The sequence below is a fragment of the Mya arenaria genome, chromosome 3, assembly GCF_026914265.1.
Source record: "Mya arenaria isolate MELC-2E11 chromosome 3, ASM2691426v1".
In the NCBI taxonomy this organism is placed as follows: Eukaryota; Metazoa; Mollusca; class Bivalvia; order Myida; family Myidae; genus Mya; species Mya arenaria.
This window is the reverse complement of record NC_069124.1, coordinates 86,265,740-86,290,615: the sequence shown is the minus strand read 5'-3', so window position 1 is coordinate 86,290,615 and position 24,876 is coordinate 86,265,740. Positions and strand designations below refer to the sequence as shown.

At 39.2% G+C, this 24,876-nt stretch overlaps 1 protein-coding gene across 3 annotated transcripts in view; it reads left to right on the top strand.

Annotated features, from left to right (window-relative positions):
- Positions 1-24,876, top strand: part of LOC128228484 (angiogenic factor with G patch and FHA domains 1-like) — a 39,538-nt gene that overhangs the window by 3,407 nt on the left and 11,255 nt on the right. For 2 of the 3 annotated variants that reach the window (XM_052939821.1, XM_052939820.1), the window contains exons 2-14: positions 210-725; positions 1,788-1,887; positions 2,461-2,555; positions 9,284-9,454; positions 9,664-9,759; positions 10,076-10,162; positions 11,871-12,834; positions 13,000-13,151; positions 13,740-13,841; positions 21,320-21,473; positions 22,074-22,156; positions 22,887-23,017; positions 23,474-23,573. In XM_052939821.1, coding sequence (XP_052795781.1) covers positions 276-725; positions 1,788-1,887; positions 2,461-2,555; positions 9,284-9,454; positions 9,664-9,759; positions 10,076-10,162; positions 11,871-12,834; positions 13,000-13,151; positions 13,740-13,841; positions 21,320-21,473; positions 22,074-22,156; positions 22,887-23,017; positions 23,474-23,573 — 2,685 coding nt within the window. In that variant the 5' untranslated portion in view covers positions 210-275. Of the gene's footprint in view, positions 1-209; positions 726-1,787; positions 1,888-2,460; positions 2,556-9,283; positions 9,455-9,663; positions 9,760-10,075; positions 10,163-11,728; positions 11,829-11,870; positions 12,835-12,999; positions 13,152-13,739; positions 13,842-21,319; positions 21,474-22,073; positions 22,157-22,886; positions 23,018-23,473; positions 23,574-24,876 lie in introns of all 3 variants that reach the window. The other variant, XM_052939822.1, reaches the window with a different exon arrangement.

Below are 24,876 nucleotides of genomic sequence, written 5' to 3'. Positions count from 1 at the left end.
TGTACCTTGAATAGCTTCTGGGATTGCAAATATCTGGCCTAATAGTGTTGCTTAATATCGCTGCACTATATTCACCATTGAGTTAACAACAGGGGTTATCGATGCTTCAAGTCTACCAATACAAAACAATAATACAACTTCTGAGCCTATTTATATGATCTAAGGTACAATGTACCTAGATGATGATGTCACTGTCTTCTCTTTTCTAGAATGCCTGAAGTTCATCCAGCACAAAGGTACTCTGGCTTTTAGTAGTTAAAAGACTTCAATCTTCTATGGCGTTGCATAAAACAGATGCAGAATTGTTGGATTTGATACATAGTGTCACCACCAAGTCAACAAGTAAACCTGACCGTTCCTTTGGATGCAAACATAGAACTGGAAAAGAGACATCGAATGAGGAAAGTCATGAAGAAGCAGACACAGAATTTGCTGATAGACAAAACGTTTCAGGCAGTGATTTTTCAACAGAGAAAATGGAATCTGAGCTATCAGCAGGCCAGGCAGATACACAGACAAAAGGTGGTAACTTGAACATTGATTCTGAACTGGATGATGGGGAAAGTGATGAAGACAAGAGTTATCTCTTCCTTTTGTCCAAAGATGAACTAGTCCACAGCCTACAAGACTGCCGAACAGAATTGGACTTGACCAACAAGAAGGTGGAAAAGCTTGAAAGACAGCTAAAGAAATCAGATGACTATAACTCTGTATTGAGAAAAATGGTGAGGACTGTTGAACTGCTATAAGTGTTAAAGGGTCAAAATTATCAGTACCGTAATTCACCTTAGAGTAAGGACACCTTAAAATAATGTTTCTTTTCGCTGTCCGAATTCATAAAAAAAATTAAAAGTTTTTTTTTTATATTTCATTACTATTTTAAACAATGTGAAGAAACATTTGTTAAATCAAACAATGGAATAATGTCACACATGACTTTTAAATGAAACAGCACCAAACCGTTTTAATAATTCTAAGCCTGCTTCAATATCTCTTTTTTTACCCTAATTTAATATCAGTTACATACCATTATGTTCAAGTAATGCATGTTTATTAAAACGATGCATTAATGTTCTTTAAGTTGTTAATTCTATTTAAAAATAGTACCAGATACTTTTAGATGAATTCAGCGCCCAATAATTTAAATGAGTTCAGTTTTATGACTTTATATTTGGGAAAGACAATTAAAGCTGCACTCTCACAGATTTACTGTTTTGACAACTTTTTTATTTTTTGTCTTGGAATGAACAAATTTTTGCGTAAATATCAGCCGACCAGTGATATAAGTCTGCTGACAAAAGATCAGATCGCAGATTTTCATATTTCTGTTCGAAAATTAATGTTTTATGGCCAGAAGCGTTACTAACGGTTTAAGAAAATGCATAAAACATCATTTTTTGAACTTAAATATGAATAATTTGCGATCTGATTTTTGTCAGCAGTCTTATATCAATGGTTTCCATGCATTTTCACATAAATTGGCTCGTTCCAAGACAAAAAATAAAAAAAAAGTTGTCAAAACATTCAATCTGTGAGAGTGCAGCTTTAAAAAACTAAAGGGTATGCACTGCTATTAAAGTTAATGTAAACATTACATTACTTGTAGAAGTCTGTTATACTGTCAGACGCATGAAATTTTTATCTCTATGTCAACTCTGTTGACGTCAAGGGATCAAATTCAACTATGTACTTTGTTGATATGATAATGCCTGTACGGAATATACATTTGAGACATATTTCTAAACATTAAATAATGGAAGAAATGGGTTTGAGCCTTGTTGTTGCAGGTGGAGAAGTTGAGCAGTGAGATTCACCGCATGAAGCATGTGCGAACAGTGCACATGCACGTGCAGGTGGACAAGGAGGACCTCCTAAACTACACCACAGGTAGGCACAGGCGCAAGGCTTCTTGGGACAAAAAAATAATTTTCGGTTTGGATTGCATCTTGTCCAAAAATAGATATATATATATATATATATATATATATATATATATATATATATATTTTAAAGCGTTATAAAAAAAATAATATATATATATATATATATATATATTTATATATATATATATATATATATATATATATATATATATATATTTTTTTATAAGGCTTTATGTAAGAACGAAATTGTCATCATTGGGTTATGGTGATTAAGTAATCTGTATGTCAGTACTTATCAGTATAAAGCTTCTTTTTTGAAGCTACATGTAAAAACACAAACACAATTATTATATATATGTATTCTTTTTTATTATTTTTTATTTATTTTTTAAAGACTATTAAAATGGTAGGGTCATATATGTGCGAATACATCCTGTGAAGTGAAAGTGGTGATTGAAAAGAGACCTGACAGTTCTTACTATCAAAACAAAAATATAGAGTATGACTTTTTTTGTCACGAAAAAATATTTTGAATTGACAAGATTTATTAAATGTGACATGTTACATGTTCCTACAGGTGGTGTGGTTGCACCAAGCTGGAGAGAGGATGACCACTCTGCCATTACCATGGCCTTGGAAGGTACTAGCACGGAAAAGAAAGACAACTCACAGGTACACATTCAGTCTGGACAAGATCACCAATAGTGTAATCTACCTGTAACTCTCCACATACAAGTACACATTCAGGCGGTACAAGGTCAAACCAATGTGGTAATCTACCTGTAACTTACTACACACTGATACATGTACAGTCTGTTCAAGGTCACCCCAATGTGGTAATCTACTTGTAACTTACTACACACTGATACATGTACAGTCTGTTCAAGGTCACATCAATGTGGTAATCTACCTGTAACTTACTACACACTGATACATGTACAGTCTGTTCAAGGTCACATCAATGTGGTAATCTACCTGTAACTTACTACACACTGATACATGTACAGTCTGTTCAAGGTCACACCAATGTGGTAATCTACCTGTAACTTACTACACACTGATACATGAACAGTCTGTTCAAGGTCACACCAATGTGGTAATCTACTTGTAACTTACTACACACTGATACATGTACAGTCTGTTCAAGGTCACATCAATGGTGTAATCTACCTGTAACTTACTACACACTGATACATGAACAGTCTGTTCAAGGTCACATCAATGGTGTCATCTACCTGTAACTTACTACACACTGATACATGTACAGTCTGTTCAAGGTCACACCAATGTGGTAATCTACCTGTAACTTACTACACACTGATACATGTACAGTCTGTTCAAGGTCACCCCAATGTGGTAATCTACTTGTAACTTACTACACACTGATACATGTACAGTCTGTTCAAGGTCACACCAATCTGGTAATCTACCTGTAACTTACTACACACTGATACATGTACAGTCTGTTCAAGGTCACACCAATGTGGTAATCTACCTGTAACTTACTACACACTGATACATGTACAGTCTGTTCAAGGTCACACCAATGTGGTAATCTACCTGTAACTTACTACACACTGATGCATGAACAGTCTGTTCAAGGTCACATCAATGGTGTAATCTACCTGTAACTTACTACACACTGATACATGAACAGTCTGTTCAAGGTCACACCAATGTGGTAATCTACCTGTAACTTACTACACACTGATACATGAACAGTCTGTTCAAGGTCACACCAATGTGGTAATCTACTTGTAACTTACTACACACTGATACATGAACAGTCTGTTCAAGATCACATCCATGTGGTAATCTACCTGTAACTTACTACACACTGATATATGAACAGTCTGTTCAAGGTCACATCAATGTGGTAATCTACCTGTGACTTACTACACACTGATACATGTACAGGCTGTATAAGGTAACATCAATGGTGTAATCTACTGGTATCTCACCACACACAGGTACACACACAGGCTGTATAAGGTCACATCAATGGTGTAATCTACTGGTACCTCACCACACACAGGTACACATACAGGCTGTATAAGGTCACATCAATGGTGTAATCTACTGGTACCTCACCACACACAGGTACACATACAGGCTGTATAAGGTCACATCAATGGTGTAATCTACTGGTACCTCACCACACACAGGTACACACACAGGCTGTATAAGGTCACATCAATGGTGTAATCTACTGGTACCTCACCACACACAGGTACGCATACAGGATTTATAAGGTCACATCAATGGTGTAATATACTGGTATCTCACCACACACAGGTACACATACAGGTTGTATAAGGTCACATCGATGGTGTAATCTACTGGTACCTCACCACACACAGGTACACATACAGGCTGTATAAGGTCACATCAATGGTGAAATCAACTGATGCATCACCACACACAGGTACACATACAGGCTGTATAAGTCACATCAATGGTGTAATCTACTGGTACCTCACCACACACAGGTACACATACAGGCTGTATAAGGTCACATCAATGGTGTAATCTACTGGTATCACACCACACACAGGTACACATACAGGCTGTATAAGGTCACATCAATGGTGTAATCTACTGGTACCTCACCACACACAGGTACACATATAGGCTGTATAAGTCACATCAATGGTGTAATCTACTGGTATCTCACCACACACAGGTACACATACAGGCTGTATAAGGTCACATCAATGGTGTAATCTACTGGTATCACACCACACACAGGTGCACATACAGGCTGTATAAGGTCACATCAATGGTGTTATCTACTGGTACCTCACCACACACAGGTGCACATACAGGCTGTATAAGGTCACATCAATGGTGTAATCCATTGGTACCTCACCACACACAGGTGCACATACAGGCTGTATAAGGTCACATCAATGGTGTAATCTACTGGTATCACACCACACACAGGTACACAAACAGGCTGTATAAGGTCACATCAATGGTGTTATCTACTGGTATCACACCACACACAGGTACACATACAGGCTGTATAAGGTCACATCAATGGTGTAATCTACTGGTATCACATCACACACAGGTACACAAACAGGCTGTATAAGGTCACATCAATGGTGTAATCTACTGGTATCACACCACACACAGGTACACATACAGGCTGTATAAGGTCACATCAATGGTGTAATCTACTGGTACCTCACCAAACACAGGTACACATACAGGCTGTATAAGGTTACATCAATGGTGTAATCTACTGGTACCTCACCACACACAGGTACACATACAGACTGTATAAGGTCACATCAATGGTGTAATCTACTGGTATCACACCACACACAGGTACACATACAGGCTGTATAAAGTCACATCAATGGTGTAATCTACTGGTACCTCACCACACACCTGTACACATACAGGGTGTATAAGGTAACATCAATGGTGTAATCTACTGGTACCTCACCACACACAGGTACACATACAGGCTGTATAAGGTCACATCAATGGTGTAATCTACTGGTACCTCACCACACACCTGTACACATACAGGCTGTATAAAGTCACATCAATGGTGTAATCTACTGGTATCTCACCACACACAGGTACACATACAGACTGTATAAGGTCACATCAATGGTGTTATCTACTGGTATCACACCACACACAGGTACACATACAGGCTGTATAAAGTCACATCAATGGTGTAATCTACCAGTATCTCACCACACACCTGTACACATACAGGCTGTATAAGTCACATCAATGGTGTAATCTACTGGTACCTCACCACACACCTGTACACATACAGGCTGTATAAGGTCACATCAATGGTGTAATCTACTGGTACCTCACCACACACCTGTACACATACAGGGTGTATAAGGTAACATCAATGGTGTAATCTACTGGTACCTCACCACACACCTGTACACATACAGGGTGTATAAGGTAACATCAATGGTGTAATCTACTGGTACCTCACCACACACAGGTACACATACAGGCTGTATAAGGTCACATCAATGGTGTAATCTACTGGTACCTCACCCCACACAGGTACACATACAGGCTGTATAAAGTCACATCAATGGTGTAATCTACTGGTATCACACCACACACAGGTACACATACAGGCTGTATAAGGTCACATCAATGGTGTAATCTACTGGTATCACACCACACACAGGTACACATACAGGCTGTATAAGGTCACATCAATGGTGTTATATACTGGTATCACACCACACACAGGTACACATACAGGCTGTATAAGGTCACATCAATGGTGTAATCTACTGGTATCACACCACACACAGGTACACATACAGGCTGTATAAGGTCACATCAATGGTGTAATCTACTGATACCTCGACACACACAGGTACACATACAGGCTGTATAAGGTCACATCAATGGTGTAATCTACTGGTACCTCACCACACACAGGTACACATACAGGCTGTATAAGTCACATCAATGGTGTAATCTACTGGTATCACACCACACACAGGTACACATACAGGCTGTATAAGGTAACATCAATGGTGTAATCTACTGGTATCACACCACACACAGGTACACATACAGGCTGTATAAGGTCACATCAATGGTGTAATCTACTGGTATCACACCACACACTGGTACACATACAGGCTGTATAAGGTCACATCAATGGAGTAATCTACTGATACCTCACCACACACAGGTACACATACAGGCTGTATAAGGTCACATCAATGGTGTAATCTACTGGTATCTCACCATATACCGTTACACAAACAGGCTGTATAAGGTCACATCAATGGTGTAATCTACTGGTATCACACCACACACAGGTACACATACAGGCTGTATAAGGTCACATCAATGGTGTAATCTACTGGTATCACACCACACACAGGTACACATACAGACTGTATAAGGTCACATCAATGGTGTAATCTACTGGTATCACACCACACACAGGTACACATACAGGCTGTATAAGGTCGCATCAATGGTGTTATCTACTGGTACCTCACCACACACAGGTACACATACAGGCTGTATAAGGTAATATCAATGGTGTAATCTACTGGTATCACACCACACACAGGTACACATACAGGCTGTATAAGGTAACATCAATGGTGTTATCTACTGGTACCTCACCACACACAGGTACACATACAGGCTGTATAAGGTCACATCAATGGTGTAATCTACTGGTACCTCACCACACACAGGTACACATACAGGCTGTATAAGGTAATATCAATGGTGTTATCTACTGGTACCTCACCACACACAGGTGCACATACAGGCTGTATAAGGTCACATCAATGGTGTAATCTACTGGTACCTCACCACACACAGGTACACACACAGGCTGTATAAGGTCACATCAATGGAGTAATCTACTGATACCTCACCACACACATGTACACAAACAGGCTGTATAAGGTCACATCAATGGAGTAATCTACTGATACCTCACCACACACAGGTACACACACAGGCTGTATAAGGTCACATCAATGGAGTAATCTACTGGTACCTCACCACACACAGGTACACAAACAGGCTGTATAAGGTCACATCAATGGAGTAATCTACTGATACCTCACCACACACAGGTACACACACAGGCTGTATAAGGTCACATCAATGGTGTAATCTACCAGTATCTCACCATACACAGGTACACATACAGGCTGTATAAGGTAACATCAATGGTGTAATCTACTGGTATCACATCACACACAGGTACACATACAGGCTGTATAAGGTCACATCAATGGTGTAATCTACTGGTACCTCACCACACACAGGTACACATACAGGCTGTATAAAGTCACATCAATGGTGTAATCTACTGGTATCACACCACACACAGGTACACAAACAGGCTGTATAAGGTCACATCAATGGTGTAATCTACTGGTATCACACCACACACAGGTACACATACAGGCTGTATAAAGTCACATCAATGGTGTTATCTACTGGTATCACACCACACACAGGTACACATACAGGCTGTATAAAGTCACATCAATGGTGTTATCTACTGGTATCACACCACACACAGGTTCACATACAGGCTGTATAAGGTCACATCAATGGTGTAATCTACTGGTATCACACCACACACAGGTTCACATACAGGCTGTATAAGGTCACATCAATGGTGTAATCTACTGGTATCACACCACACACAGGTTCACATACAGGCTGTATAAGGTCACATCAATGGTGTTATCTACTGGTATCACACCACACACAGGTACACATACAGGCTGTATAAAGTCACATCAATGGTGTAATCTACTGGTATCACACCACACACAGGTACACAAACAGGCTGTATAAGGTAACATCAATGGTGTAATCTACTGGTATCACACCACACACAGGTACACATACAGGCTGTATAAGGTCACATCAATGGTGTAATCTACTGGTACCTCACCACAAACAGGTACACATACAGGCTGTATAAGGTCACATCAATGGTGTTATCTATCAGTATCTCACCACACACAGGTACACATACAGGCTGTATAAGGTCACATCAATGGTGTAATATACTGGTACCTCACCACACACAGGTACACATACAGGCTGTATAAGGTCACATCAATGGTGTTATCTACCAGTATCTCACCACACACACAGGTACACATACAGGCTGTATAAGGTCACATCAATGGTGTAATCTACTGGTACCTCACCACACACAGGTACACACACAGGCTGTATAAGGTCACATCAATGGTGTAATCTACTGGTATCTCACCACACCCAGGTACACATTCAGGCTGTATAAGGTCACATCAATGGTGTAATCTACTGGTATCTCACCACACACAGGTACTCATACAGGCTGTATAAGGTCACATCAATGGTGTTATCTACTGGTATCACACCATATACCGTTACACATACAGGCTGTATAAGGTCACATCAATGGTGTAATCTACTGGTATCTCACCACACCCAGGTACACATTCAGGCTGTATAAGGTCACATCAATGGTGTAATCTACTTGTACCTCACCACACACAGGTACACAAACAGGCTGTATAAGGTCACATCAATGGTGTAATTTGCCAGTATCTCAGATCTTAGAAGGGTGACTAATACTTAATAGTTTCTGTCAGGTGTTTTGTTGGTAAAAGAAAATATGATAACTTTAGATCTATTATATTACGAATTTTTATATACAGATGTAACAAGTCATATGGGTTTTTTCAACCAGTAATTGATTGATTGAATTAAAAATGTAATCAATCCTCTTACCAATATTTCACCTGTTGGCTGTCTTGCATATGAATACATGTAAATAAAAACATTGACTGGTCTATTGGCACTCTCTGGGATGTCAGTCTTGGGAGTATGTTATTTTCATCGTGGTTCACTTTATCCAGCTGACTATAGAAGGGATGTCCATTGCGGAGAGCGTGAAGGCTGCAGCAGAGGCTGCTGTTCAACAGCAGCAGCAGACGGAGCAGGAAGCAATGTTGGCCCAGAGCGGCTATCAGTATGATGTAACCTCAGGGCTCTACTACCATGCAGAATCTGGATATTACTATGATCCAGTGAGATTTTTTCTGACTTGTATAAAATAAGATAATGATAAAAGAGTGAGTTTGGTCTAACCGTGGATGAAATTTGATATATAATTAAATTAGTTTGTCAATGTTCATGTTATGCCAGTGAAAATTGAAATATCATGTTTGACTTCAACTCTTTATCACAGTACTGTGTAGATAATTATACAATACATATAGCTTTATCTATTTTATAGGCAACTTCCCTGTTCTATGATCCAAAATCTTTGACCTACTACTACTATGACTACAACCAGGGGAAATACATGTTCCATTCCAAGGTGGAGACACAGGTACAGGCTTATAAACACTCTCTATTTCCAACATCCAATAAAAGACCACACTCCTGAAAAGTAAACAAGAAAATAAAAGGCTGTTCTATAAAGATGCCAAACTCAAGATGGTAAAACTGTTATGGAAAGTTAATTCTTGTTTGCTACTTGCTTGACAAAGCAAGCTTTAGAGATAGGTTGCAGGCTGTTTACACAGTTGGTCTCAAAACATAGTATTCTACAAATAATTGAAGACATTTCCAATACAGGAGCATAAACTTCCATTAGCCATGTCTGGTATTCAAATTATGGTAGTTTGTTATTCTCATTATTTCAGCATCCTGATGTGTCAGCAAGAAAAACTTCAAAGAGACAGACACAGTCAGTCAAAGCCAGCATCCCCAAGGACAGCTGTAGTACATTGGTACAGTATCTGGAATTTAAACTTTCTATTTTTCAACTTCCAGATTTATCTGCGGGCTATATAGGATCCATCATGTAAAATCCAGCATGTCCTGTCACAAAATCTTGTTTTGCATATTTCTCCAAAAGTATTGCACCTTCACACATGAAACTTTATGGGAAAGTTGGTCAGCATAGACAATGATTTGTGTGACATTTCACTTGCCCAAACAGAAGTTATGGTCCTTGACTTGAATGGTCTGAAATGGGCATCTGTGAACCTGGGATAGCCTTTTACTTGTGAATAATGAAGTAATATCTTCAGGCTGACATAACAATTGCAATATGTTGTTGAGCTTTATAACACACATGCTCATGTTTTTTTTATTTCAAAACACGGCATTTAACCACCTTGGTCCAGGTGCTTTTTGGGTGTATTCATCTATTCTGTGATAATGATAGCATTAGTTTTTATAGGCCCCTCTATAGAATGGAACGTATTATAGTTTTACCTGTGGCATACTGTCTGGGGGGCGGGCAATGTCCAGTATGTTTCTACCCCCAGCGTACAACAATAAGGACTTAGAAAGTAAACAAACTAACAAATGAAGATGGGCTATCTGAATGTGACACTAATGGTGAGAAATGGGAGATTTGGTTAAAAAAAACAGACATTGCGGGATCTGCATATTGTGAATGTTTTGCTAAACTGTTAGTATGGCGGGCGTGGTAAAAAAAGTTTAGGGTATATCCATGAACAAGAGCTGTTTACAGAAAATATGCATTTTCTGCATGATAATAAGTCATTTTCTTTGGCAATCATATAATCCTGGAAAAGCGCTGTACAAGCACTCAAAACCACTAATTCCCAGGCCCCCAGCTTAATTTTCAGGATTCTCAAGATTTCCAACTTTCAACCATGCATATATCTTTTAAAATAAGGATACTTTATGGATAAAACCTCTAAAAGTGTCCAAGAACTACTCACCTACTGGTACCCAAGTGAACCACCTATACATTGTATACATTGTATAGTGGGGCACTAAAGAAGGGGGGGGGGGTAAATTACACCTATTAAAAAATTGTGAATGACACCTATGACAGATGTGACAAACTGGACAATAGATAGGTGGTGTTATAAATAAGGTCATTAAATGAACACATAAAACATGAAATTGTCAGTCAAATTTATAATACTAATAAATAATAATAATTGTTAGGTAAACTTATACATAATTGTAAGGTAAACTAATACGAAAACGAAGCACTATAAAAAATAAGGGATAATAAAGCACATGAAATTGAAACAAATAAACAATACTAGTGTATATGAAAGTGAAACAAAAAATAAATGATAACAAAACAAAATGTGTCCATCAGAAGAGGCATGTTTTCTGACAGTTTGCCCTCTAGTTTTTAAAGGCATGTTTATGTTTGAATGTCAAAAAAGAGATCAATGAGCTTATTTTATTTGTAATATTTCATGTGAAATAGAGATTCTTATATCTTGTTTCTATGAAATCATTTTGAGATTGATCAGCAAGTGTTAGCAGTGCATCTCTAAACCCAATTTTCTGTTTCTCTGCAGTGTGACAGAAAAGAGGGTGGAGTGTTTGATGACCTGCTGGCAGACTTTCAGTATCTTTCTCTGGGTCAGGACGTGACCCGCAGGAGGCAGCATGCTCTAGGTAAATAAGCCTTCTCTCATGCATGTGTATGTTTGGTTTCAGGATGGACTGAACAGGAAACAGCGGCGTGAGGAGCTTAAGAAGCGGGAGGACATGCTAACCAGCAGGAAGGGTAAAGGAGAGTGGCATCACATGAAAGATGAAATTGGGCAGAAAATGCAGCAGACTGCCTTATGTAGAGCTGTCAGGAGAAAGAGTGGGGGCCGGAAAAAAAGAAGGCACAGCGAGGACAGTAGCTCTGAAAGTAGTGTGTCTGGTGATTCAAGGTCACGAAGTAGGTCTATATCAGGACGTATGTCAAGGTCTTCAAGTAGATCTAGGAGTAAAGAATGTAAAACAAGTAAGGGTAAGTCAAAACACAAAAAGAAGCATAAGCATAGAAAGAGAAAAACTAAAAAAAGTAAGGAAAATGAAAGTCTTAATGATGGCATTGATGAGAAAACAGTAGAGACAATTAATTCCAGTGATTTTGAGTCGGACAATGACTTGGTTATCAATAAAGGTGAACAAGATCTTCAGGAACTTAAACTGGATGAAGTAAGTCCAGACGAAAATCACAAGAGTGAGCTCTTAATTCAAGAAAAAGGTGCAGCTGAACTTGCAAATGAAGATGATAAAGAGAGTATTGTTCAACAAAATGGGGAATCATTAGAAGACCCCCATTTGAGTAGTGAGCATGGGACATCTATGGATAAAAAACATAGTTCAAAATCAAAACATCAAAAGCGCAGACATAAACACAAAAAGAAACGCTTAAAAAAGAAAAATGTCTCTGAAGAAGAGATAGAGTCCGGTGAATGCAGTGATAGTGACTCAGAGCTGGCCTTATTGGACACGGTTAGTAGCGGAGAACTTAGTGATGACAATGTGGAAGATGTATGTGAGGAGTGGGCAGAGGGGGGCTGGGATACAGAGGGGGTGGCAGTCTACAGCCAGCTTGAAGGGCCTGGTACAGATTTCTACATAGCTGAACCTGGGCAGACATTTGGAACCCATGAAAATCCAGGTTTACTTACTTGTCGGATTTTAGCAACTTTCTTAAGACTATTTGATTTACTATTTAGTAAACATTGATTTAGTTGTGAACAAATTACATAAATGTGTCCTTTAATAGATAAGAATGTGTAGAAGGCATAACTGTATTTTGAAATTGACATTTTGTTTTTTTCAGAGTTGGCCCAGAACTGGCCTCCCTGTATCCGGATGATTGTGACAGCGTCAGATCACCTCTCGGTGGGCTCACTCTTCATTGTGCCTTGTACTGGTGCCAGTATTGGCCGGGAGAAGGCTGCCATTACTATACCTGATCTCAATGTCAGCAAGGTATATATAAATATATATATATATGTGTGTGTTTGATGTGTGATTCTTTAATTGTATCCTGATGTATGGCATTGTGTCTTATTGTGACTTTATGGTGAAAGTTCATTCATGGAAATGCTATAGTTCTATTGTAGTTAAAGTTCAAAGAACAGTTCATTATCTTGTTTACTACCGTTCAATTGGTTATTCATTGTAGCAAATCTTATGTGAATGCTAATTTTAACTGTCTGGTATCTTAAGGTACATGACCCATAAATAAGCTGTAACAGTCGAATTTGGATGCCCAGTGATTTCATATTATTTTGGTACTGTTTGAAAAAAAGCTTAATTGGTGATAACTAATCTGTTCTACATATGACCAAAAATAAAGAATAAATAAAGTAATTAAGGTAGTTCTTTATTTCAACTGAAACCGTACTTGAGATGGCCAATTTTTCAATATTTCACAACCAAAAATGCCAGCATAATTTCAACATTTTTTCATACGCATAAAACAACCCTTGTAAAAGGAGACCAAAATATGATGGAGTTTCGGGCATCCAAACTTCACATTATTGAGTATGAGATACCTGAAGGAATCTATTGCAGCTTCATGCAACCATAAGCTACAACCAAGACTCCTGTGTGTATGAAATAGTGGACAATGCCAGTCAGAATGGTACTCTAGTCAATGACCAAAGAATTTCAGAGGTGAGGATTTTAATTATACACCCACAAACGAAGTTTGAGGGGGTATATAGGAATGAGCTTGTCGGTCGGTCGGTCGGTTGGTCTGTCGGTTTTCATGGTTTCCGGACGATAACTCATGAAAGGCTTGACAGATTTGAAAAAAAAATTGGTACACAGGTGTAACATCAGAAGATACAGGTCAAGTTCGATATTGGGGCTGGTGGGGCCAAGGTCAAGGTCACTGTTACTAAAAATAGAAAAACGGTTTCCGGACGATAACTCTTGAAAGGCTTGACAGATTTGAAAATTTTTTGGTACACAGGTGTAACATCAGAAGATACAGGTCAAGTTCGATATTGGGGCTGGTGGGGTCAAGGTCACTGTTACTAAAAATAGAAAAACGGTTTCCGGACGATAACTCATGAAAGGCTTGACAGATTTGAAAAATATTTGGTACACAGGTGTAACATCAGAAGATACAGGTCAATTTCGATATTGGGGCTGGTGGGGCCAAGGTCAAGGTCACTGTTACTAAAAATAGAAAAACGGTTTCCGGACGATAACTCATGAAAGGCTTGACAGATTTGAAAATTTTTTGGTACACAGGTGTAACATCAGAAGATACAGGTCAAGTTCGATATTGGGGCTGGTGGGGTCAAGGTCACTGTTACTAAAAAAAGAAAAACGGTTTCTGGACGATAACTCATGAAAGGCTAAACGGATTTGAACAATTTTTGGTACACAGGTGTAACATCAGAAGATACAGGTCAAGTTCGATATTGGGGCAGGTGGGCCAAGGTCAAGATCACTTTTACTAAAAATAGAAAAATGCAGAAGATGCAGTGTGCAGTAAACTTGGAGTTATGGCCTCTTTTCAGAGGAATGGTTTGCAATTCCTGTGTCCAGGCGGCATTTGGGGGTATTCGTCACTCCTGTGACAGCTCTAGTTTATATTAATGAAAAAACATGTTTATTTACAAGTAAGCATTTCTTTATAAAGATAAAAAGACTTATTACTTTCAATTTTGTCTCAAAGTGACAAGTAGAATGTTTAAACTTATTGGTCACTAAATTATTACACCATAGGGAATGATGCTGGTGATGAAGCCTGGTATAGTAAGGATTGTTTTACTGTGAGGCATGATACTAATGATGATGCCTGGTATAGTAAGGATTGTTAACCGTGAGGCATGATGCTGGTGATGAACCCTGGTATAGTAAGGTTTGTTAAATGTGAGGCATGATGCTGGTGATGAAGCCTAGCATAGTAAGGTTTGTTTTACCTTGAGGCATGGTGCTGGTGATGAAGCTTGGTATAGTAAGGTTTGTTAACCGTGAGATATGATGCTTGTGATGAAGCCTAGCATAGTAAGGTTTGTTTTACCTTGAGGCATGGTGCTGGTGATGAAGCTTGGTATAGTAAGTTTTGTTAACCATGATGCTTGTGATGAAGCCTGGTATAGTAAGGTTTGTTAACCTTGAGGCATGATGCTGGTGATGAAGCCTAGCATAGTAAGGTTTGTTTCACCTTGAGGTATGGTGCTGGTGATGAAGCTTGATATAGTAAGGTTTGTTAACCATGACGCATGGTGCTGGTGATGAAGCTTGGTATAGTAAGGTTTGTTAACCGTGAGGCATGATGCTGGTGATGAAGCATAGCATAGTAAGGTTTGTTTTACCTTGAGGCATGGTACTGGTGATGAAGCTTGGTATAGTAAGGTTTGTTAACCGTGAGGCATGGTGCTGGTGATGATGCCTGGTATAGTAAGGTTTGTTTTACCTTGAGGCATGGTGCTGGTGATGAAGCTTGGTATAGTAAGGTTTGTTAACTGTGAGGCATGATGCTGGTGATGATGCCTGGTATAGTAAGGATTGTTTTACTGTGAGGCATGATACTAATGATGATGCTTGGTATAGTAAGGTTTGTTAACCGTGAGGCATGATGCCGGTGATGATGCCTGGTATAGTAAGGATTGTTTTACTGTGAGGCATGATGCTTGTGATGAATCCTAGTATAGTAAGGATTGTTTTTTGATGAGGCATGATACTGGTGATGAAGCCTGGTATAGTAAGGATTGTTTTATGATGAGGCATGATATTGGTGATGAAGCCTGGTATGGTAAGGATTGTTTTACCGTGAGGCATGATGCTTGTGATGAATCCTAGTATAGTAAGGATTGTTTTATGATGAGGCATGATACTGGTGATGAAGCCTGGTATAGTAAGAATTGTTTTACCGTGAGGCATGATGCTTGTGATGAATCATAGTATAGTAAGGATTGTTTTATGGTGAGGCATGATACTGGTGATGAAGCCTAGTATAGTGAGGATTGTTTTACGGTGAGGCATGATGCTGGTGATGAAGCCTGGTATAGTAAGGATTGTTTTATGATGAGGCATGATACTGGTGATGAAGAATGGTATAGTAAGAATTGTTTTACCGTGAGGCATGATGCTTGTGATGAATCCTAGTATAGTAAGGATTGTTTTATGGTGAGGCATGATACTGGTGATGAAGCCTAGTATAGTGAGGATTGTTTTACGGTGAGGCATGATGCTGGTGATGAAGCCTGGTATAGTAAGGATTGTTTTATGAAGAGGCATGATACTGGTGATGAAGCCTGGTATAGTAAGGATTGTTTTACCGTGAGGCATGATGCTTGTGATGAATCCTAGTATAGTAAGGATTGTTTTATGATGAGGCATGATACTGGTGATGAAGCCTGGTATAGTAAGGATTGTTTTACCGTGAGGCATGATGCTTGTGATGAATCCTAGTATAGTAAGGATTGTTTTATGGTGAGGCATGATACTGGTGATGAAGCCTAGTATAGTAAGGATTGTTTTACCTTGAGGCATGGTACTGGTGATGAAGCCTGGTATAGTAAGGATTGTTTTACCTTGAGGCATGGTACTGGTGATGAAGCCTTGTATAGGAAGGATTGTTTTACCGTGAGGCATGATACTGGTGATGAAGCCTTATATGGTAAGAATTGTTTAACCGTGAGGCATGGTGCTGGTGATGAAGCCTAGTACAGAAAGGATTGTTTTACTGTGTGGCATGATGCTGGTGATGAAGCCTAGTATAGTAAGGTTTGTTTTACCTTGAGGCATGGTACTGGTGATGAAGCCTGGTATAGTAAGGATTGTTTTACCATGAGGCATGGTGCTGGTGATGAAGCCTGGTATAGTAAGGATTGTTTTACCATGAGGCATGGTGCTGGTGATGAAGCCTGGTATAGTAAGGATTGTTTTACCATGAGGCATGGTGCTGGTGATGAAGCCTGGTATAGTAAGGATTGTTTTACCATGAGGCATGGTACTGGTGATGAAGCCTGGTATAGTAAGGATTGTTTTACCATGAGGCATGGTGCTGGTGATGAAGCCTTGTATAGTAAGGATTGTTTTACCATGATGCTGGTGATGAAGCCTAGTATAGTAAGGATTGTTTTACCTTGAGGCATGGTACTGGTGATGAAGCCTGGTATAGGAAGGATTGTTTTACCATGAGGCATGGTGCTGGTGATGAAGCCTGGTATAGTAAGGATTGTTTTACCATGAGGCATGGTGCTGGTGATGAAGCCTGGTATAGTAAGGATTGTTTTACCATGAGGCATGGTGCTTGTGATGAATCCTAGTACAGAAAGGATTGTTTAACCATGAGCCATGATGCTGTTGATGAAGCCTAGTACAGAAAGGATTGTTTTACTGTGTGGCATGATGCTGGTGATGAAGCCTAGTATAGTAAGGTTTGTTTTACCTTGAGGCATGGTACTGGTGATGAAGCCTGGTATAGTAAGGATTGTTTTACCATGAGGCATGGTGCTGGTGATGAAGCCTGGTATAGTAAGGATTGTTTTACCATGAGGCATGGTGCTGGTGATGAAGCCTGGTATAGTAAGGATTGTTTTACCATGAGGCATGGTGCTGGTGATTAAGCCTGGTATAGTAAGGATTGTTTTACCATGAGGCATGGTGCTGGTGATGAAGCCTGGTATAGTAAGGATTGTTTTACCATGAGGCATGGTACTGGTGATGAAGCCTGGTATAGTAAGGATTGTTTTACCATGAGGCATGATGCTGGTGATGAAGCCTAGTATAGTAAGGATTGTTTTACCTTGAGGCATGGTACTGGTGATGAAGCCTGGTATAGGAAGGATTGTTTTACCATGAGGCATGGTGCTGGTGATGAAGCCTGGTATAGTAAGGATTGTTTTACCATGAGGCATGGTGCTTGTGATGAATCCTAGTACAGAAAGGATTGTTTAACCATGAGCCATGATGCTGTTGATGAAGCCTAGTACAGAAAGGATTGTTTTACTGTGTGGCATGATGCTGGTGATGAAGCCTAGTATAGTAAAGTTTGTTTTACCTTGAGGCATGGTACTGGTGATGAAGCCTGGTATAGTAAGGATTGTTTTACCATGAGGCATGGTGCTGGTGATGAAGCCTGGTATAGTAAGGATTGTTTTACCATGAGGCATGGTGCTGGTGATGAAGCCTGGTATAGTAAGGATTGTTTTACCATGAGGCATGGTGCTGGTGATGAAGCCTAGTATAGAAAGGATTGTTTTACCATGAGCCATGATGCTGGTGATGAAGCCTGGTATAGTAAGGATTGTTTTACAGTGAGGCATGGTACTGGTGATGAAGCCTAGTATAGTAAGGTGTGTTTTACCTTGAGGCATGGTACTGGTGATGAAGCCTGGTATAGGAAGGATTGTTTTACCGTGAGGCATGATGCTGGTGATGAAACCTGGTATAGTAAGGATTGTTTTACCATGAGGCATGGTGGTGGTGATGAAGCCTGGTATAGTAAGGATTGTTTTACCATGAGGCATGGTGCTGGTGATGAAGCCTGGTATAGTAAGGATTGTTTTACCATGAGGCATGATGCTGGTGATGAAGCCTAGTATAGTAAGGATTGTTTTACCTTGAGGCATGGTACTGGTGATGAAGCCTGGTATAGGAAGGATTGTTTTACCATGAGGCATGGTGCTGGTGATGAAGCCTGGTATAGTAAGGATTGTTTTACCATGAGGCATGGTGCTGGTGATGAAGCCTGGTATAGTAAGGATTGTTTTACCATAAGGCATGGTGCTTGTGATGAATCCTAGTACAGAAAGGATTGTTTAACCATGAGCCATGATACTGGTGATGAAGCCTTGTATGGTAAGGATTGTTTAACCGTGAGGCATGGTGCTGGTGATGAAGCCTGGTATAGTAAGGATTGTTTTACCATGAGGCATGGTGCTGGTGATGAAGCCTGGTATAGTAAGGATTGTTTTACCATGAGGCATGGTGCTGGTGATGAAGCCTGGTATAGTAAGGATTGTTTTACCATGAGGCATGGTACTGGTGATGAAGCCTGGTATAGTAAGGATTGTTTTACCATGAGGCATGGTGCTGGTGATGAAGCCTGGTATAGTAAGGATTGTTTTACCATGAGGCATGATGCTGGTGATGAAGCCTAGTATAGTAAGGATTGTTTTACCTTGAGGCATGGTACTGGTGATGAAGCCTGGTATAGGAAGGATTGTTTTACCATGAGGCATGGTGCTGGTGATGAAGCCTGGTATAGTAAGGATTGTTTTACCATGAGGCATGGTGCTGGTGATGAAGCCTTGTATGGTAAGGATTGTTTAACCGTGAGGCATGGTGCTGGTGATGAAGCCTGGTATAGTAAGGATTGTTTTACCATGAGGCATGGTGCTGGTGATGAAGCCTGGTATAGTAAGGATTGTTTTACCATGAGGCATGGTACTGGTGATGAAGCCTGGTATAGTAAGGATTGTTTTACCATGAGGCATGGTGCTGGTGATGAAGCCTGGTATAGTAAGGATTGTTTTACCATGAGGCATGATGCTGGTGATGAAGCCTAGTATAGTAAGGATTGTTTTACCTTGAGGCATGGTACTGGTGATGAAGCCTGGTATAGGAAGGATTGTTTTACCATGAGGCATGGTGCTGGTGATGAAGCCTGGTATAGTAAGGATTGTTTTACCATGAGGCATGGTGCTGGTGATGAAGCCTAGTATAGTAAGGATTGTTTTACCATAAGGCATGGTGCTTGTGATGAATCCTAGTACAGAAAGGATTGTTTAACCATGAGCCATGATGCTGTTGATGAAGCCTAGTACAGAAAGGATTGTTTTACCATGAGGCATGATGCTGGTGATGAAGCCTGGTATGGTAAGGATTGTTTTACCATGAGGCATGAAGCTGTTGATGAAGCCTTGTATAGTAAGGATTGTTTTACCATGAGGCATGGTGCTGGTGATGAAGCCTTGTATGGTAAGGATTGTTTAACCGTGAGGCATGGTGCTGGTGATGAAGCCTAGTATAGTAAGGATTGTTTTACCATGAGGCATGGTGCTGGTGATGAAGCCTGGTATAGTAAGGATTGTTTTACCATGAGGCATGATACTGGTGATGAAGCCTTGTATGGTAAGGATTGTTTAACCGTGAGGCATGGTGCTGGTGATGAAGCCTGGTATAGTAAGGATTGTTTTACCATGAGGCATGGTGCTGGTGATGAAGCCTGGTATAGTAAGGATTGTTTAACCGTGAGCCATGATGCTGGTGATGAAGCCTGGTATGGTAAGGATTGTTTTACCATGAGGCATGATGCTGTTGATGAAGCCTGGTATAGTAAGGATTGTTTTACCATGAGGCATGATGCTGTTGATGAAGCCTTGTATAGTAAGGATTGTTTTACCATGAGGCATGGTGCTGGTGATGAAGCCTGGTATAGTAAGGATTGTTTTACCATGAGGCATGGTGCTGGTGATGAAGCCTGGTATAGTAAGGATTGTTTTACCATGAGGCATGGTGCTGGTGATGAAGCCTAGTACAGAAAGGATTGTTTTACCATGAGGCATGATGCTGGTGATGAAGCCTGGTATGGTAAGGATTGTTTTACCATGAGGCATGGTGCTGGTGATGAAGCCTGGTATAGTAAGGATTGTTTTACCATGAGGCATGGTGCTGGTGATGAAGCCTGGTATAGTAAGGATTGTTTTACCATGAGGCATGATACTGGTGATGAAGCCTTGTATGGTAAGGATTGTTTAACCGTGAGGCATGGTGCTGGTGATGAAGCCTGCTATAGTAAGGTTTGTTTATTGTGAGGCATGATGCTGGTGATGAAGCCTGCTATAGTAAGGTTTGTTTACTGTGAGGCATGATGCTGGTGATGAAGCCTGCTATAGTAAGGTTTGTTTACTGCGAGGCATGATGCTGGTGATGATGCCTGGTATAGTAAGGATTGTTTTACTGTTAGGCATGATGCTGGTGATGAAGCTTGGTATATTAAGGATTGTTTTACTGTTAGGCATGATACTGGTGATGAAGCCTGGTAGGTTAAAGATTGTTTACTGTGAGGCAGGATGCTGGTGATGAAGCCTGGTATATTAAGGATTGTTTTACTGTTAGGCATGATACTGGTGATGGAGCTTGGTATAGTAGTGTAACCCAGTCTAAATGGTTCCAATTCCCAGGCGAAGGTGCAGAGCTGTCCTGTGGTTGTCTCCCATGGAAGCATGGTACAAGTGGCTGGTACAAGGCTTCTTTGTCACATACATGCGGGTACCGTCACCTGTGATGCCTGTGAACCAGGGGTTGTCAGGGCAGGGAACCAAAAAAATACTGCAGGTAACACGATGAAATATATGGTTGTTAGTCCCCTACCGGTTTCACCAGAGGAGAACTTAGGTATACCCTCCGACCGTCCGTCTGTCCGTCTACAAAAATCTCGGTCCTGCGATTACTCATAAGTTTTCATGGAGATTCTCTTGAGACATGCTCATCCTTTTCACAAGGCTTTAAACAGGTAGGGGACACTTGGCGCCCACTCCAGGCGCTCTGGTTTAAAAAATATTTATTTTAATAAAACATCTTCAAGATATACAAAGTTTAAGAATAATCAAAGCACTTACTGTGGTGATTATACGTGAAATGTGATATATGTTCAAAACAAAGTAATAACAACAGAATGATATATTGAATAGATTTTTTACATGTATATGATTATCTGAATTTATTGACATAATTTGAGGCTATACATTCTTTCAGTCTATATACCAATAAAAATAGATGACTTCAATTGTGTAAATGCTTTTTACATAGTCAAACTATATACCTACAGTATTCTTAATCATGTTGCTTTTTTAATTACCTATTATTCCTTTAAAGTTTTATGCATTTCTGTATGGAATATTTATTTTATTTCATAAATGTTGTGTGTTTTACCAGACCATAAAGTGTTGACAAAGGAACAAAGAAAACTAAAACAGAGGAGGGAAATCAACCAGATTAAGAAGAAATATGGTCTCAAGGTAATTGAAACTAACAGTAACTATTCCATGAACGTTTGTTGTTCTACTTTTAATATTTCTAAAACACAATTATGGAGAGGTTGCATGACACTACTTGTACGAGTATGTGTCAGTGTGAACATCTGTTTGTGCACTACATTATTCAGGTATGTGTTCATGGTACCTACATGTGTGTAGAACTATGTGTACAATAGCATGAGGGCAGTGATTTATGTAAACGGCCGATCTGCAAGTACAAGTTAAATAAGTTTGCAAAAAACTTTTTTACTCAACTGCAACTTTGACTTGTATATATAGCTACATGTAAATGTGCAAGTTCACATATGCGTCAAGTTTCGCAACCTCTCAAGAATGAAAGTTTATCAAACCTGTAACTATTTTCTGATGAGACAAAACATTGACCTTGTGTGCCTTATAACAAATATGGACCAGTGGATCACAATACTAGAATCTTTTTTGAAGTCCTGTATCTCATCTGGTATTGTGTGTAAGAGTATGAGACGTGATACAGGTCTTCAGAAAAGCATCCTATCTAATGTTACTTTTATTATATCCCTTCATTGATTAATTCAATGTTTTAACACAGGCAGCAATTACCAGACTGTACTAGCATGATAGAGGATCAGAAAACAACTGTAGCATGATATGGAATTTTCAATACTGTGTGTTGTATTTTCACTGTGCAATGTAAAAAAAAAACATAATTAAAGATTGTACGTTATATTAACAGAACAGCAAGTATGAGGACAACGCACAGGTGTTCACAAACCCACAGTATGAGGACAAAGCCTCGGTCCGCAGACAGACAGTTGGCAGTGATGTCCCTGGACACAAACATGAGGCACCAGCTTCCGTTACCAGGTTTGTGTGGACATAATGGATCAATGTTTTCAATAAGATGTTCCCATTCTGTTGTTTTGTTGGGCAGTAAAGAAATATAAATGCATTATTTAATATAAAGTAACATGTTTTTTCAGAGTTTGCTTGGTAAGTTTTAGTGATTATCCTTTTGCAGCCCTGATTATGATTTTGAGTTTTGTGGCCTGCCTCTAGAAGTCATTAGCTTTTGTTCTTTCTGTTACGAAATCAAAATGGTTGGAATAAAATGGTGCAATTTTCACTACTTTATCATATTTTAGTGATCTGTTCTGCCTTTATGGTTTTGTAACCATTTAAATTGTTTTGAATTGTTATGTGTCACTCTTTGCAAATTATTGCGCAAAGGCCTGGTTCTGCTATGTTTTAATCTGTAAATAATGATACTCAGACTATCTTTGTAAGTGCCTTAGGGTATTTATGTTGATGTTTGATTTTCAGGCCGATAACTAGCAGCAATGTTGGTCACAAGTTGCTGTCTAAGATGGGCTGGAAAGAGGGAGAATCTTTAGGGAAAGATAACTCTGGCATCCAGGAACCTGTGAGTTTTACAAGGATTTGTTAGCTTATGTTAGCTGCTCAAGTACTCTTTTCAGGTCAAAAACCCAAATCTTAACTTTTGCTAGATCTCTTTTTTTTAAATGTGGGGTTTTCTTTTCCATTTTGGTTGTGTTTTGTATTTATATTTATGTATACGATAGGTTTCACCTACAATTTTGATACAAGGTTATTAATGAGTGATATGAATGAATGCAAATATACCGGGTAGGTGAAAATGAAACATGTGCAAAGTTTCACCAATCTTCAACAAGTGAACTTTCTGTTTAAAACTTGAAAAAATGTTTATAACTTGAAAAGGTCTTCAATTCTCTTGGGAAAGACTTGCTTTGAATCTCTTTGAATCACAAAAATTTACATTTTATTTGGCAAAAAATATTTTTGTTTAGAGTAACAACCCAATTTTTTTTAGGTAGGTAGGGATTTTTAGCTCGTCTGTTTTTCGAAGAAAAAAAGTCGAGTTATTGTGATAGCCTTGGCGTCGTCGGCGTCGTCTGCGTCTGCGTCTGCGTCGTCGTCGTCGTCCAAAAACTTTAACCTTACCTCATAACTCAGACGAGCGTTGGCACCCACTCCGCGGTGCTCTTGTTAAATATACTTTTTTCCAGATCATTTTTCTTGCAAATAGTACTATTTCTTGCAAATGTCACTCATATATTGCTGTTGCTATGACGCTTTATTCTCTCATAAATTAATGACAATTTATTAAAATCTGTGTCTGTGACCTTTTTTTCTTCCTTTTTGTTGGAAACAAGTACTAGGGTCAGTGGCTTTTATAAGGTAGGGAAGGGTTACTCTAAACGAAACATTTTATTTTTGTTAGGCCTAACGTAGAAATCCAATTAAATTTGTGACTGAATGATTGCATTAATAGAGACCTGATAATCACAGTTCCAGCACCTGAACATGGAACATCAGCAATGCTCAGTATATTTAAAACCACAACAAAAGTACATTGTATTAAAGTAAATTTAATTGCTTTATCCTGCTCATCTTGGCGACAAAAGGTGAACAGGTACATTTTTAGGGATTAAGACCAAGTACTAATGATTGCGTTAATTTTGTTGGTCCTTTTCATGGCATTGTGTTATGGTTTGATTGGTTTCGCGAGATTTAAAGCACATATTTTATTTATTGTTTACTAACATCTTGAGTCTCAGTTTAAGACTCAGGCTCAGAAAAGCAAAATCATAAAAGTTTCTTTATTATGAATTATTTTTGAGAAATGATGCAAACAAAATTGTAAAACAAGTTATTTGTGACAGTTACAGTCATTTTTTAAACTG